Here is a 17,500-nt window from a genome sequence, read left to right on the forward strand (position 1 = left end):
TTTAGTTTAGTATGCCACACATACAGTGGCCTTTAATTATTATACAAGGGCCTTAAAATTGAGCTGCAAAATGATGCATTCACACTCATTTGAAACTGACCCCCAACATGCAATTCCTCTTTGCTGCCCTTCATTAAAATTGTGGTGTCCTTCACACTTATTATAAATAGACTTGAATTAAAAATGACCTGTAATAACTTAGTGCTGCTTTGCATAAGTTAGACAAAAATGTTGTAATGAGCATCCTGTTCATATCTACCATCTGCCTTAAATGCTGATACAGCACTGTTTCCAAACGTTTGATGTTGGCAGACTCGTTCTGAATCGCAGATGAGTCTGTGAAGACACTGAGAACATCCTCAGCAGGAAGGACACACACATCCCTGCTTTGACCTTGAGAGCTGCGGTCTGATGCTGTGTGTGTTTTTGAGCTGAGGTCAGATCCATCAGTCGTGCCTGCATATGCTTCTGGGAAAGGCTTCCTCCACAATTTTTATTAGATTTTCTATCTACATCATTTTTAATAGTACACCTTCATAAAGCGCTAATCGCTTTGCTGGCTTCATATCTTGGAACATTCAATCAAATGCTTATTACAGCCTCTATCCTGATAATACATTTGGTTGTTAAAACACATTTTGGCCAGGTCTTTCTCGGAAAAGAGATTTTAATCTCCTGACACTAGCCTGGTAAAATAAGAGTATAATAACAATAGCAGAGTCCAGCTGCTTTTAGATCAATGCTGTGGAGGTTGTCTGTAAGGTCAGCTCTCAGGGTTCATTTTATGAACTATGTTCTATGTAATGACCTTTCTTTTCTTCTCTTCTTGTGTTAGGGGACCATTTGAGAGCTTGACAGTATGACACCTTTATGTAGATATTTCAAACTAAACTTGTGTCAGTGACAAATAAACAGTGCAGTTCAATACTGGCTAATTTAAGATTTCTTTTATTGCTCCACTCAGACTCCCTTTAAAAACACAGCACAAATGTAGTCACTCATATCTCAGCGAAGAAACTAAAACCAACCGGATAAAGGTGGTAATACTGAAGGGGGAAAAAGAGAAACATACATAAAATACAAAACTATACATGTAAATTACAGCCTTTTCAGTTTCACAAAAAAAGTATTTATCCACTGAGAAAGCCACGACGTGAAATGCTTGATCAACTCCACTGATGTTATCTATTTGACACAGTGTTTATTAAAGGCCTTGACACACATAAACGACCAGTTGAGAATATCATTTAACTTTCCTATGGGAAATAATTCGTTCAACATATCCAGGCAGTTTTCAGACCTTTAATCACCCGTTATTACAGTAATTTATAAAAACAAACATCTGATACAACACAGGCTGGTGAAAATAACTTCTACATTTCCTATATTTGGTTGTTTTTTAATGCTCAAAAATGCTTAGAGAAACTATTTACTACTAGAGAAAAAGTACAAGAATTAAGAGGGAGATGCAAGAAACAGTCACGTTATTCATGTTCAAGCCAATTCAGTAGTGATGCACTGAACACCTCTATGACGAGCCATGAAACAAGCAAGACTATCACTGCACTTTAAAACACATCCATCAAAATATGATGCAGTGCAGTGCTAAAAAGATTCTGGAAAATGCGTATGTGTTTCAGTGTTTCCATCACTAGATGGTAAAAGGAGCCAGCTCCCGTCATTTTACAAATATGCTATCAAAGAAACCAAACTTGGGAAATGCATACACTGGATCTTAACTACTGCCATAAAGCTAAGTAAAATGTCTCATATCGCTAGGCTATGGGGCTGGTAAGGATTTACTGGCAAAACACAAAACCAGTGCAGTAATTGTATTCCACACATCTCCAAAAAAAAAGAAAAGAAAAAAACCTTCATTTGGATGTTCTCAAAGCTGACGGGGTTGCATTAATGCATTGTTGTAGTGCATACATTGTGACTTTATCCAAAGAATATGCTTGGTCGCATACAGACAGACTCTAAGATAAGGAATACAAAAGCTATGCCATTAGCAAACTGAACATTGAGCATCTTTTATTGGTCAAATGGCACAAAGCCAGTCAGAAGAGGTTAAAAAAATATGAATGTGCATTGTCTGTGCGGTAGCTCTAGAAGTATCCTGTACCTTTTGAACATATCAGAGCATGAAAAAGATTCATTCACAATAGAGTTTATAAGAAGCACAGCGCATAAAAATGACCATTGCTGGGGATGTCAATCAAAGTTGTATATCCAGGTCAATACACATTAGAATGAAGGCCAAACTAACATGGCTATTTCCCAACATTTAAAGCCATTGAAACGCTAAACAATATTTCCGAATAATTACAAACCTGAAATTACACCCATGGGAAATTTGCTATGATTTTTTTATTTATTTTTTTCTAAATCTGAGCAAACAAGCAGGTAAGAGTCCTGCTAACTAGTTCAAGTCATCATTTCATCATTGCTAAAACCTCATTCCTGTTATTCAAGTGGTTTAAAATCAACTCAGAAGTAATGGCAGATCTTTAATAATCCATTTTATAAAAGAACAGAAAAAAATCTTGGATTTAGAACGGTAAAAGGTAAACTTCATAATGAAGGTACATCTCTTTCACACACAGAATTCATGACTGATTCATTGCAAAGCTTGCATTTCTTCATTTCCCTCAATCTGAATTCTTTACATTCGCAACATACACTTTAAGGCCTGATTTATTAAAGTCTTTCACGAGCGCAGTGAAGTCTTCAGCAAATGCAAAAATCACCTTATGGGATCATTTTTGCACGTGCTAAGAACTGTAGCGTCGCACTTTAGTAAATCTAGCCCTTAATAGGATAAATATTGTAATTAGATGATCCAGATTTAGTAATCAGCTGATACAAAACAAAGCCTAGTTTGACTAAATTCAGAATTTACTCAGTCATAATAGATTCCTAAAATAAGTGGAATGATACATAACAGTACATGAATGGTCCCTCATTGCTCCTTCGGATTCCTTTTTTGTTCCATCTGAGAGGTCTGCGGAGACACAGATGCACCTATAAAATGTGAGATCACGCTCGCAAAACTTCAAGTTTGTTTTAATGTCTTATCCACGTAGAAAGGGAATGAATATATTATTAAAACAGGGCTCTTTAGAACAAGGAAATAAAAGTGCTTCTATGCATCGACTCCATCAGAACCAGCGCACATACACAGCTCGAACGGTGGATTTCAACTCGTGTACGACAGCAGTACAATGGCAGTAGCTGGAATGATCTGAGATCTAGCGCACACACTGATTCATTATGGTTAGCCAACAACTTACAGGAACAGGTTGGACAAACGAACGAAGAGAAAATAACATCTAAACAACAAAACGAGTCTCAGTCTCAGACAGTCCTCGTGCCCGGTGCTGTGTGGCATCCCCGTGTGTCCCGGAGCATGCGACGCCCCAGCCGGTCCTCTAGAGGGGAGGAGGGGGTATATGTGGGCCAAGCGATCAGACGTGCAGGATCTCCATACTATAGTCCTCTGTCTCTGTGTACTGGGAAGAGTTTGTGTCCGACTGCGCCGGCCCGAGTGCCTCTTTATTCTCCAAGTTTGGCTCCAGAAGTGAGGGCTTATCAAAAACGTTCTTTTTACAGGTCTCTGGGCGGTTCTGCACATATATTACTCTGTTGTAGGCCTTGAGTCTCTTCCACAACTGGATGTAGACCTTGCATTGCACGTACATGAACACCAGTCCGCCAGTGAAGCCTATAGCCACCACCACCAGTTTGGTCCAAAAAGGCCATTCCAGTATCCCTGTGTGAGAAACGAAAAGGAGAAAGTACACCACTGTAAGTACGTCACACAAATTAGAAGTGCTTACTTCACACTGTAACATCAGCATCTGTTTACAGTCCAGGATCAAACATAGGGGTCAACGACAAACCTAATGTTCATGGTAACAAAAAGGAAAAGTTCTTTGGTTTAAAAAACATGTTCCAAGTTCTTAGAAATGGGCTCTTTGCATGCTGGTTTCAAATGATTTTGAAAAACTTCATATTCATGTACATAAACATATATACTTGTATATACGCGCGTGTGTGTATGTATATACACACATATATATTTTATATTTTATATATATATATATATATATATATATATAGGATGCAATTAATCGTTTTCACAGCGCTTTATATACCTATGTATGTAACTTTTTTTTTTTACGTTTTTGGGTAGCCAAACCACTTGAAAAACCTTGCTCATCATAAAAAGAATGTATAACCTGAATTGCTTGTTTTGTTTTGTGTTTTTTTTCCAGCATGTTGGTTACAGCACATGTTGTGTTTGTTGGATCACATTATATATCTTTAATTTGGTAGTTTTTCTTTTCAAGACAACGGTTTTATTAAGGATTTTTCTTTATTATTTTTTAAGGCTGTTCCATCATAGAAGAGGTATATACTTTACAGGTGTCTGAATGTATGAATTGCAGTTTTAATGTACAATTAAATACATAAATGGACCCGGACCAAAAGAAGAGCCTCATGTCATTGACCCATATGCAGTAATCCTAAAGCAAGACTGCAGTAATACATTGCCCTGCAGCAATATTAAATAAAATCTATATGCATACAAAATGATTCTTGAATACAACACAAGATCTAAAATCTACATCAAGCACAACACCAGGGCAAACACAGGAGCGGGGATGCAAAGACAGGCGACTGGAGTCCTGACATCCCACCCAAGCTTCAAAAGAGCCAGCAATGGACACAGGACTATGCTTCAGAATGCATATACAGCATTTTCACCTTTGACCATTTGACTAAAATCATTCGAAACGGCTGAGAAAGCGAGGCCAGCAGGAAAGAAATTTCAGGTGTGTCTCTGTCCATCTTTATTGGAATTAAATTCAGCCGACCTTTGAGTTGTTTACAGTTGCTTTCCTATTTGGAACAGAGCTTGCGAAATGTCAGCAAAGATCAAGTGTGAGCCAAGTGCCATGTGCTAATTATCTAAATGCTACGGTCTGTTCAAGCACAAGGCCTTGGATTTGGAATACTGTACTGCTTTCGGAGGCTCCGTAAGTCAGGCCGGGGTGCAGCTTTAGTCCACCTGACGTCATTATCAAAGGGCAGAGAATGAGGTTAGTGCTGCACATACAGGACAGTCTTTTGCATTTTTGCAAGTCTATGTGCTTTTCTTATGATAGAAGTGGCCTTTTTAATCAATATAATCAACCTAATTATATACAAAGGATAGGTTTGATGGGTCCATCTCATTCATTACACTGACACCTACACATGAGCAATATCGGGAGAGCAGTTCGATACAGTTTTACGTCATTTTCGAATTTGATACAAACACACCACAGTCCATTTAAATGCAGCGCTTGCCTCTTTGTTCCACACATCACCTTCGCAGTCGCTTTCTCTTTAATCTTTTGTGCCTGAATATATCCAGAAAATAGATTTAAGAAAAAAAGTCAGGCTGTGATAAGTGGTCATCAAGCCTGAAATTGCACATTCACAAATGACAGTATGGGGCAGCCGGGCATACTGCGTTCAGAACGCGTTCTGGCTGTGAAGCATTATTGCCTTTATTCACATTGCAACAGTCATGCTAGAGACGGCTGATGTAGCCAGGGGGAGGAAGAGAGGGACCTTCAAAGAAATCATTACAGTTAGAGAAAAGAGTAAAGAGGAAAGAATGGTAAAGGTAAAAGCGTTTACCTGGTATTCTCCCCGCTGCATGGTTAAAAAGAGTTTGTTACTATTTCACTATTGGCAAAAGATGAAGCCACTGAAAGGGATGGAGGGTCAGGGGTGCAGGAGGGTGGAAATCATATCTTAAGATAGCTGCTGGAATGATTTGGTGTGAGATGAGGAATGGACACGTGGAGACATGCACTGCGCTTGACAGGCCTCTGACTCTGCTCAAGCCTTACCATGCAAGATGAAGAAAAGTCAATGGTGTAACCATGGTAACAGTGATCAAAGATCTCCTTCAAAGCTACAGTTCTTGTACAATGAGGCATGTGTGAATGGGCTCTTAATGTTAAGAGCAAATCAGTAAAGTGCCTGCTGTCAGACGCCCATCAGCGAACTGGTCGAGGTCAGTGTTTAAAGTCTAGGGTGCAGTAAAAGGGATGGTATGTTTTAGTCAAGCACACACACACACACACACTTGCATCCCAGCTCAAATCCGTTATGGAAATAAAATCCATTGCTGTCATATTCTCCGAAATGCATCTGGTCCCTGCGCTCCACAGCTCCCTAATGGTATCGATTAGGTGGAGTTTGAGAGATGATCTGCGAGTAAATCAACTCTACCATTAGCGTACTAGTCCTGCACAGCTTAAGGCCCATTCACACCAAGGACGATAAAGTTTTAACAATCATTAGAATTCTAAAGAATGTTATTTAACCAATGACACTATAAAAATATTGTTAATTTAGTTAAATAAGTCACTGAACTACAGCTTTCCAGCTGTGTGTGTAATATGTATCCGTGAATGAACTGTGGTCGGTCTGTCGGTAAGTCATCTGAGGACGGGACACTGAGCGTACAAACTCTCACATCCTTAAAATGAGACATATTAAATTACCCATATCTCAAAAGAAAGTATAAACCATCTGTGTGGAGGTAATAATGACATCAAGATATGCATCGCTGAGTACAACAAACAGCTGTCGGTCAGAGGAATGTGATCGTTCCATAAGCAACAGAACAATCCAGAGGGAACGTAAGGACTGTGGGATGGTACGGAGCTGGAGGGATGCAGGCAGACAGAGCGTGGTGCAGGATGAGAAAGAGGTGGAGGTAGTGCTAAACCGGCTGGGGAGGCAGGGAAGGGGAGGGGAGGGCAGGCTAACCTTGTTTGATCTCCTCTGCTGTGCGGTCAATGAGGACGTAGAGCGACCAGACGACACATGTGATGGCGATGATGTGAAAAGTGACTGAGCACATGATCTTCCTCCTCTCGCTGGCGGTCATCTGAAGCTTCTCCCACTGCACACACAGATATTATAAAGACATACAGAAATGATTCCCAACACATTTGATCTTTATTTGTTGTTGTAAAAGAAAGACTTTGATGACTATAATCAATATAATAGTCAACATACTTCAGAGTGCAGTACAAACAAAATCGTGACCTGGCCTTTCTGCTCAATAAATATTTCATGTGTCTTAGTGAGAGTGATCTCTGGATCTCTTTTAGCTATTCAGTGCAGAACTTGATTGGCCTGCACAAACTCAGACCTGAACACCACTGGGCTGTGAGCCTCCCTAATGCACTTCCATCTGAATGAGAATAAACAATGGCACACATGTTCCTTCCCAGAAGACTGGAATTGTTTATAAAAGGGAGGACAAACTCTTGGAACGCCTTTGGTTTCGAAATGAAAATGTTCAAGCACATATGGGTGTGGTGTTCAGGCATACACATACTTTTGGCCAAGTTTGAGTCAATAAAAAATGATTATATAAGCCTGTCAGTTACATGAGAGAACAGATTATATTAACCATTGTAACCAACACAAACTATGTAGACTCTTTTAAATGAGCAGACAGCATGTTGACAATGGACATACCTTAAAGTCAAGACTTTGAAAACAGAGAACAGCTGAAATGTTCAACAATTCTTATTTTTGTAGACGTGAAACCTCAGCTATTTTGGTTTTGAATAATTTATCACATGGCAGTCCCATAATAGTTTCTGAGAAAAAAAGACAACACTTCACTTGATGCACAAACCCAGGGAAGACTAAATGGGACATGAGGAAAGCTTTAACCTTGAGGATTAAAGGAGGCCTAATGTAGTTATTTAACGATCAACCATTGAAAAAAAAAAAAAAAAACACATCAGTCAAGTACTAATCCGAATTTCTTGTTTCATCTTTAGTGGCTAAGGATGTCATTCAAATTTAATTTTAGATGAGATTTGATCTGCACTCTTTCTTCTGGAAGGATGCTGACATTGACACGCTGTGTTCATTTGTTAACACGAATAACACCTGCCAACACAAATTCATAACCTATTCAACAGAACAATGTGTCAAATATCAATTTAAAGCCAGTGATAAAACACAAACTGTGAATGAATCCAACCAGCAGAGTGTACTGGTTAAAAGTCAGTCTGTTGTAGGGCTGTGCAATTAATCGAAATATGGTTTCGATTTCGGCCTCCATCGATTATGAAAATACAATTATCGAGATAGAATGATTATTGTGCACCATTCTGCACCCTTTCTAGTGGTGCGCTTTCACTCCTCCATAAAAGCCTAATTTCAAGTGCAAATCAGTATAATCATGTAACATGACTTTTGCAAAATGGGACGTGCTTGATTTATTAATGTTGATTAGAATTATTAATGTTTTTAAAAGCACAAACTTGCGCTGTTCCTACTGTGTACGCACTCAGAGACTGAACAAAACACAGGCATGTAGTCAAGTTTTAGCTCAAGGTGCGTGCCTAAATGGTCAAATACTCACAAAAATGTGTCAAAATGCGCTTAGTGATTATTCACGTAAGAATGAAAAAACATGTGTAACAGTAAATTGGATCCGTGTTGCTCTTAAAGTGACAGGGGGCTATATTCCTGCTTTCGACCGGGTGCTTAATATCAATCAAACAACAAAAGACAAAGACAAAATCACTACCGCTCTATACCGAATGACTTTGTGTAGCTTTATTAATCAAGTAACAAATTAAGTTTAATTCTTACAGTAAAGATTATGGCGTTTAAAATAAAAGATTATTCATATTTATCGCTATATTTAAAATAAATCATTCATTTAAAGTTTTGGTCATATGGCCCACTTATAATCGTGTTAAATAATCGTGATTACAATATTGACCAAAATAATCGCAATTATAATTTTTGTCATTATCGAGCAGCCATAGTCTGTTGTGTCACACCCACCGTTTTTGCGTCTCAGTTCATCTTGCAGACACCTTGAAATGTCTCTCTCTGAGGAAGTCTGCTCAAGCACAATCTCTATGGTGACATAAAGGCTGTCCTAGAGATGCCCTATTTTAAACCCCATTTGAGACACACACCATGAGAAACTTAATTAAAAGAGGAAGCAGTGGACAAAGACTAAACACTGAAGTGGCTGGACTTTCATCTTATTCATATCATTTAAAAATAGATCATTATAGCAATGAATAATCAAAACCTCCCGCAGGCTTATGGACTAACTTGTTTTGAGTCATCTCAAAGGACAGGTTGCTACTCATCTACACTGATCAACTATTGTATCTGCATATAAAATAACACGAAGCAGAGTGCCCTTAAAACCCCTCACCTGTGGTCAATGAATATCACTCGCAGCCTCTTGTGGTTTATTACTTCATTATACATGGCCTGTACACATGTAACGTTACCTTGCGGAGTGGTTTGAGCTTGGTCTCCATGATGAAGTCGTACTTGCAGAGCTCGCAGCAGCGTGTGTCTGAGCTCTTGATCCACTGCTGCAGGCAGGCCTGATGGACAAACCGCAAACTTCCAGTGCAGTGACAGGGTGTTATCAGCAGACTCTCATCATCCCCCTCACAGTGACAAATCCTACAGTTTATTTACGGAGAGAGAGGGAGAAACACTCAGTCATCCTCCTAAAACCACTGCAAAGCAACATGAGCAACCACACACTTACTGTATATCACTGGAATCCTATAATACTGTTCATCTCATAATCCAACTCATTCTTAATATTTGCTGTTAGGATTTTTCAAGTTTGGAATAAACCATAGTCTCCAAAAAAAAAAAAAAAAAAAAAAAAGTACTTTCAAAGTGATTGACTATAAAGCGGACGCTATAAACAGGCCAAAACAGAAGCCAGTAACTTGGGAGGGAAATACCATGTGTTCACCATGTTCAGATCAGAGCCGCAATATACACATAAATCTAACATTTCCTTTTCCTGAAGGATTTATAGAAAAGTAATTCCCTACAGAAGCATCAACAGAACCTATAGAAGCGTATAACCGCTAAACTTTAAATCACACAAGCAGGGAAAACAGAAAAGCTGTTTGTTACTGGAAGGATGGCTGGATTTGTGGAGAGGGTCCAGGGGGAGATAAGAGATCTAGAGAGCTGGATGTAAGCTGAAAGCTCAATTTATTCTCCATGTTATCTCATTGCTAAGAAACAAATGAGATGTTATTGAGATCTGAGTTGTGTTTTTTATTTTCTTCTCTCTCTACCACTCGTGGGCATTTATGCGCATGAATTTAATTTCTGACTCAGCCAGTGTTTAATAAGCTTAGAGGTCACCTGGGAAAGCAACACGTACAAACAACTGTGTGACAAATGTCAACATTCATATTAGGAGGATGTCAGCACCATCATTCTGCTGAGGCAAGCGGCAGTTCAAAGTGAATCACAGATGAGTTCACATCTCACTGGTGCTCTTCAGAGAACAACACACGGCTAGCAATTTAGGAGAGACATCAATAAAATAATAAAAAGAAATAATAATAATAAATAAAATAAAATAAAATAAAATAAAATAAAATAAAATAAAATAAAATAAAATAAAATAAAATAAAATATAAAATAAAATAAAATATAAAATAAAATATAAAATACATTTGGCTTTGACATCCCTGCAGCCCTAGATAGGACAAAAACTACATAAAAATAAATACTATAAGGACCATTTTATCATTTTACAGCAGTACTGTACATGAGATGCAGTGAGACACAAACAAAACTGTGGAAATGAAATGAACATATTTTACAGAATATTTACTCTATTTTTCTGTTTTCTGAATAATTTGTGTATTATTCATTGCATGGCTGCCGGTGGATTTGAAACAAACACAATGGGGAACTAAATTTCTATGCATGCAGATCTCAAAGTGCAATGGCATTGTCATGAGTTTGAGTCCCAGGAAACAAAATATGATAAAATGCACAGATTGAAGATGCTTTAAATAAAACCATCTGCCAAATGTGGAAAATTTAAAGTCTTCAGAGACTAGAGATTTGACTGTGACTTCATTAAAGATTCCAAGCATTTCAAACAGCAGTACTTGCCAGAGGAATTTTATGAGGAAAAATTGTAGATAGACAACCATAAAATTAATCTGTGATGTATTTACTTACTGACAGAACAACAGCATACAACATATGACATTATGGTCGCAGCACAGGGTTTAGATGTTGTAATGGATGTACTAATCATATCCTCCATGATACGGGCCCTCTAAATGTTAACTAGCTTGCCGGGGCACAAATGAGAGGGAAGATTGCTTCCGTGTCAGCGTCCAGAGGAGGCTTTTCACACTGAATGACCAGGATAATGACTATTTTCAGACACGCATGATCCAGTCAAGGTTCTACAAGAATAGAGCAAGAAACAGCACAGAGAAAGAGAAAAACGAAGTCTGTCACATCTCCATCATCTTACACCCGGCTTTACAGCCCGTCTGAGCACATGTGTAATAACGTCTGTGAGTGCTTTATGGGACATTGCTTTAATGGACTCCTTTTGTTTATGATCACTCATATTTTTCTTGACTACAAAGGCCAGATTCATTTCCCTCTCTCACTTCCTTTCTATTTTAATCAGAATATATTAAGACAATCACATAAAGCTAGATTAGATTACATTAAAATAGAAAGACTCAATCCAATTACCACATTTAAGACATTCTATCCGGCCTTTTCACAAGTTTTCACAATTGCTCATTGACCTGCTGCTCTGGAATAGTCAAATGAATTCATTAGACAAGCATTCACTCTTTACAGCACTGCATGAAAGTAGATACACTGGCAGATATGATACTGTAATTATATTATACTCAATAAATATGATTGTATTTCTTGTGACATGGCTTAAATTGTTTAAAACAAGTAAAAAAGTGCAAAATGTAGTTTAAAAAAAAACATTTTCCACTGTTTTCACTAAATTAACATAATATATAATATATAAATAATATATAATTATTTTAATTTATAGGCACCAATATTTCCAATACATTTTCTATATTTATTTTGACTAGCACATTTTAAAAATAGCATCGTAGGTACAAACGATGAATTTTTGAATTGACTCGAGACCTTAACAAATAAAACACACCAATTAGCATATTATATTTTATGTTCCTCAGATCATTGTACTGGTTCTTTCAAACACCTGTTCATAAATGGTTTTCTAAAGAGCTGAAGCATAAAACATTTTCACTGTCGTTTGAGAATGTTCTCTTGAAAATATAACTGCAGATGTGACTGAGCACATAATAATGAGCAGACAGAAACATATGAATAATTCCTATCTTATTCCATGAATAGATCCCTCATAAACTAAAATATTCAGATGCAGTTAAAACATTTCAGTGCACCAGTACATGTGATGTTCGTCCTAAATAAAAATGCATCCTTGCCATGGGTCACACCTCAAGACACCTGAGCATGCTTTGTGGCAGATCTCCAAGCCTGGGCATTTCAGCTCTGGTTTAAACCAATAAGTCTTGCTGGCTGATCTCTAAATGTCAGCTATTTTAAGAGCACATGTGTTTTCACAGCACTGCGTTAGAGTGGTAATACATGTGGGAAGAAACCTCCTCTCACCCTTAAGATGTAAACAATAAAAAAAAAAAAAAAAAAAAAAAAAAAAAAAAAAGCTGAAGAAGTCTAGTGAAGCTCAGGTAATGTGTTAAGCAATGACTTCTTCTCAAAAACATTGTTGGATGTAGCCACTTTACAACCAAACATAAGCTGCATCTGAATATGAATCCCTACTATATAGCTGGCATGAAAAAAAAAAAAAATACAGTATATAAAAAGAGTAGTATTCCGAATTCACAGTATTCATATTACAGTGGGCAAAAAGTACCTGGATGGATTACTACTTCCAGCAAAATTCTGAATTGTCAATCCAAAGGACACTTTATCACCCCATGAGGCCACGGGAGAGGATTTGTGAACGGCAGTAAAGTGACACAACTGACGCTGTTAGGTCACATGACAAAGACAAACATAGTACGTCCGGGTTACATTTATACTACACATATTCACACTATATAGAACAATTTTGTAACGGTCACAAAATTTGTTCCTCATCCAGTGTAGTACATACTCAGACAGCATGCGATTTTGGATGCAGCCATACTCTTTTTCTATATAAGCCAGAGGGGAATCCACCTGAAAGCTACTACCCTAAATCTGAGATGCTGGAAAGAATTTGTAACAACCAAATAGTACTTGGACCTCAAAAGTAGTTTTTCTTCCAGAGTTATTTAGTTTGCTGCCGGCAGGCCGCAGCTCTAAGTCAATTACATACCTCATAAGTTACGCTAATTGTTTCCTGAGGCATCCGTGTGGCCCTGTAGATGAATATCGATATAACGGTTATTTCGCCTGGTCTCAAATCACAAAGCCAGAGAACCACAACCAAAACTGTAATCAGATCTCAATCTTCATTCTACCTCATTCAATATGGCTAAACTACATCAATCGAGAAGCTACCATAAGCATCGATTGGATCTCTCCAAGTAAATCTGCTTGAACTGTCCATGACAGCATTGCGATGCAATATGCATCACATCCCACACAGAAGTCGGACACTTCCTCTTCCACACGGTGGATCTTTAACACTCATAAATGCCAAGTTCTGTCAAGAAACTCTAGATGGCGCAGGCTGATGGGTTGTTAATGCAAACTGATGATATTCACAGCATTAAACTACTTGGCACAAGCTGACTGGTTCATGTTGCATTCGCAACCAATAAGTTTGCTGCTTTACATTTAAATGGCTGGTTAGCATCCACTAGTTACTCTGAAACCCTCCACCTTCCCCAGCTCCACCTGTATAGATCTACTACTGGTCATTATATATGCTACATGTGCAGCAGCAGTATGTCCCTTAAGTACTCAAAGCACAGTATCTGCATATTTGGAAGTAACAAGTTCCTGTAATTGCTTTGCAGCAGCAGCAATAATCTACAACAGCAATAACCAACAGCAGCAATAGTGTAGCAGATCTATTCCACTAATACCAAATACATTAACATTTTCATATCCATTTCCATGCCAAAATCTTCAGAGAGTTGTCATGATAGAACTCCACTCATATGTGAACCTCATTATCACCCACCATTACAAGAGGACTAGAAACTAATCACAGCACTAGCAGGCCTCTAACAGGAAGGACAAACAGGGACTTGTAGGAAATGAACATCCAGGTGAGGGCTGTGGTGGGACTATGAGGAAGAATCACTCTAGAGGTGGAGCCCATGGGTAAGAGGAGCTGGGCAGGAGTGAAGAAGTCCCACCAACCTGCAGCAGTCCCCTGAGAGGGAGTAGGGCGACAGCGGCCCATTTTTCTCAGACAGCGGAGAGCAGCATTGATCCAGGTCGGTGTCTTCCTCAAGGGAGCAAAGAGGAGCCCGCAAGCTCTCAGTCTTCAGCTTCCAGCGGTACGAGTCCTCCTCGAACACCTCGTCATCTCCCATCTCCTCCATACAGCAGGACTCGCTGACATTCAGCATGGTGCTGGATGACTTGCCAATGTGCAGCCTTGAAGCGTAGCTTCCCATCTCAGATGCCTGCAGGCTTCCTGCGGTGGACGAGCGGGTGAACGGGAAGATGAGGCGCAGGAAGTTGGAGCTTCTTTGAAGGTCTGAATGGGGAGGAACAGGGGGAGCCAGGCAGTGCTCAGGCCCTGGGTTGGAGATGTATTTATAGTTGTTGAGGAAGGATGGAGGCTGAGAAGCAAATGGAGGAGGAGAGTTGGCTTGACCATTGAGGGCTTTGATGTGGCCGTCTTTCACAAGTTGTTCCTTCTCTGCTCCCAGCTCCCCATCAGAACATGTGCGGTCTATAAAGTGAAGACCGTTGCATAGGCTGTCCATCTTTTGTCCCACGTCATTCAGAGACTTTGAGAACTTGAGACTGCCTCCTTCTGGTTTCAAGTTGACTGATGGTTTGAGTAGGGAGAGCCATTCTGTGCCAAACAAGGTCCTATTTTTGGGTTTGTTGGGGGAGTCCAGGCAGAGCGTGGTCATGGTGACACCCTGAGATCCTGAGCTTTTACCATTAGAGTTCAACAGCACTACAGTGGCCTGTAAAGGCTTCTGGTCCTGAGCGAGGTCATTAGAACTGCATACGAGAGGAGAGGAGGGATGGGACAGAAAGAGAGGTACAGAAACAGAGATGGGAAGAGAGAAAACGGACATAAAGAGACATGCAACATGCATTAGAGATCAAATGGAGAAAGATTACAAACAGACAGGTGGGAGGAACCAAGAGGAAGGTTTAGAAAACAAAATGCCAGAACCAAGATGGGTGGCAGTGTTAGCCCATTGATGTTTTGACAGTTCTGCCTCTTTCTGGATCTTTTACTCTCTTTCAGGACACGACCATAATGCAGGGGCACACTGAGGCTTCAGGCCTGAGGGAGGGCAAACCTACCTGCATATATCCTGGTTCGAGGGTGTCACTGAAGTCCTGGGAAAGCTGCAGGGTGTGTTCACAGAGGTCGGACTTCCAGCCTGTATGCAAAACAGAGACCAAAGCAGCAAATTAGAAACATTAACTAAAGAAGCATGTCCTGATAGAAATTCCAGTCCTTGCAAGGCATCAAAATATTTTACGCAAATGTAGCTTTTTGTTTTATGGTTCTGCATAACTGAAATGCATCACAGCCACTTTGCCTTTGTCATGACACTCGGCACATATACACTACTGTTCAAAAGTTTTGAGTCAGTAAGACTCAGAGTAAGAGTTTGAGTTGGTGAGACTTTTTTTAATATTATTATTTAAAGGAATTAATACTTTGCGACACTTAGTTTAGCATCACATTAATAAATTACACATTAAAATATTTAAAAAAGAAAAGTCATATTAAATTGTAATTATATTTCACATTATTTAAGTGTTTTTTATTTTTTATTTTTTTGTTAAGCATGAGACTCTAAAAACATTTTTGAAAAAATAAAAAATCTTACAGACCCCAAATATTTGAATGGTATATATGGTGAATGGTTAAATTTATTTTATGCAAGACCAATTATGAAAACAGATTCAAGACAAATAAAAACTTTTGACAAAAGGAATATCCTTGCCTAAACCTTTTTCTCTCTCTCTCTCTCACACACACACACACACACACACACACACACACACACACACACACACACACACACACACACACTAATATTACCTGGGCTTTTGGATTAAAGCAGCATGGATCACATGCACAAAGTTTGATTCCATCATTTATGTCCCAGACTAATTACCTATCGATTCTATCTGTAACAAACAGAGAATTTATAGCCCTGGGCCTGACAGGGATCAATACAGGATAGAGTGTCCGGAACTGCCCTCTACAAAAACACACACACTAACACACAAGCTGACACACACAGTCACACAAATTCACATTTCTGATGAATAATATTCCAAGAAACTATTAGGAAATAATAGTGTTTTCAGGCATGAGTTATGTGGAAGTAAGACCTTCCATTAGAACCTAAATTCAGACAAAATTTCATATGATTCACACTCATTTATACAGAAACGTTTCTGTTTATGTTACTTGGGAACTGAACATGTAAACACATTCCACAAATGGGGTACAAAATAGGGCCTGAGAAATTCAGAAAATGTTGACTGTCTATCTCAGGAGATCAAAATAAATTTTATATGAACATTTTAATTTTGAATTCATTATTTACACATTTCTTGCAACCCCATCACCAAATGATGTTACTTCATAGGTGCTACTTCATAAAAATTTTTTAATACATGCTATACACATTTACATAGTACTTACATCTTATAGTAATTAAAATAGTACTAGTAAAAAAAGTCTATAAAAAAAAATTAAGTAAAGTGTGTATGTGTGTATGTCTGTGTTGCTTAGTCGATTTGTGACGACAGTGTAAACGTGATTAACTGTGAGTCACTCCGGCTTCTTGCAGACCCAGTCAGCAAGATAAGGTGCATTTTCAAGCCTGACAGAGTGCATGTTTGTGAAGACTCCCTCTGAGATGTTATATACGCACACAGCCATGTGTGAGTCAACAAAAACAACATAAACCCAACAAAACAGCATACCGACTACTGAAAATTGGACAGAGATGAGGCACAGAGACTAACGCATGTCAACACATGAGCAAAAACCCTAGTAATGGGTTATGCAAATTCCAGTCCTGTGGTTATGGAATTTGCCTCTAATACATTTCAATGTGTAAATTCAATCTACATGTCAGTAAATTTGTGCACATTCAAATAATTAAAAAATAATAAATAAAAAATCTTGTTTGTGGAGGCCAGACACACTTTGGGAGTTATTTAGAGGTAATAGAAAATAATTTATTCTCTATCATGAACCTGGCACTAATATTAATTCTAACCTGTGAAACAAGTGCTTCTGAAACCAAAACAGAACAAGGCTGTCACTGCATATGTTTTAGTGAAGATGTTGACAGCATTTTTTTAATACCTAGTTCACACTGACAGCAATTTTGTCCCTTGAGGTTGCCAGGTCACTAACAGGCATTCCTGCTGCTGGATGCCTTAACATTTA

At 38.7% G+C, this 17,500-nt stretch overlaps 1 protein-coding gene across 8 annotated transcripts in view; it reads right to left on the reverse strand.

Annotated features, from left to right (window-relative positions):
• Positions 1 to 932: 932 nt before the first annotated feature.
• LOC109049816 (E3 ubiquitin-protein ligase MARCHF8-like) overlaps positions 933 to 17,500 on the reverse strand; it is an 88,917-nt gene continuing 72,349 nt past the window's right edge. For 6 of the 8 annotated variants that reach the window (XM_042736517.1, XM_042736520.1, XM_042736518.1 and 3 more), the window contains 6 exons: positions 15,382 to 15,461; positions 14,248 to 15,069; positions 9,351 to 9,531; positions 6,835 to 6,970; positions 5,692 to 5,706; positions 933 to 3,772 (listed from right to left, as the gene is read on the reverse strand). In XM_042736517.1, the coding sequence (XP_042592451.1) occupies positions 3,468 to 3,772; positions 5,692 to 5,706; positions 6,835 to 6,970; positions 9,351 to 9,531; positions 14,248 to 15,069; positions 15,382 to 15,461 (1,539 nt within the window). In that variant the 3' untranslated portion in view covers positions 933 to 3,467. The remainder of the gene's footprint in view (positions 3,773 to 5,691; positions 5,707 to 6,834; positions 6,971 to 9,350; positions 9,532 to 14,247; positions 15,070 to 15,381; positions 15,462 to 17,500) is intronic. The other 2 variants (XM_042736521.1, XM_042736524.1) reach the window with 2 other exon arrangements.

This window comes from Cyprinus carpio, chromosome B13 (assembly GCF_018340385.1).
Source record: "Cyprinus carpio isolate SPL01 chromosome B13, ASM1834038v1, whole genome shotgun sequence".
Taxonomy (NCBI): Eukaryota; Metazoa; Chordata; class Actinopteri; order Cypriniformes; family Cyprinidae; genus Cyprinus; species Cyprinus carpio.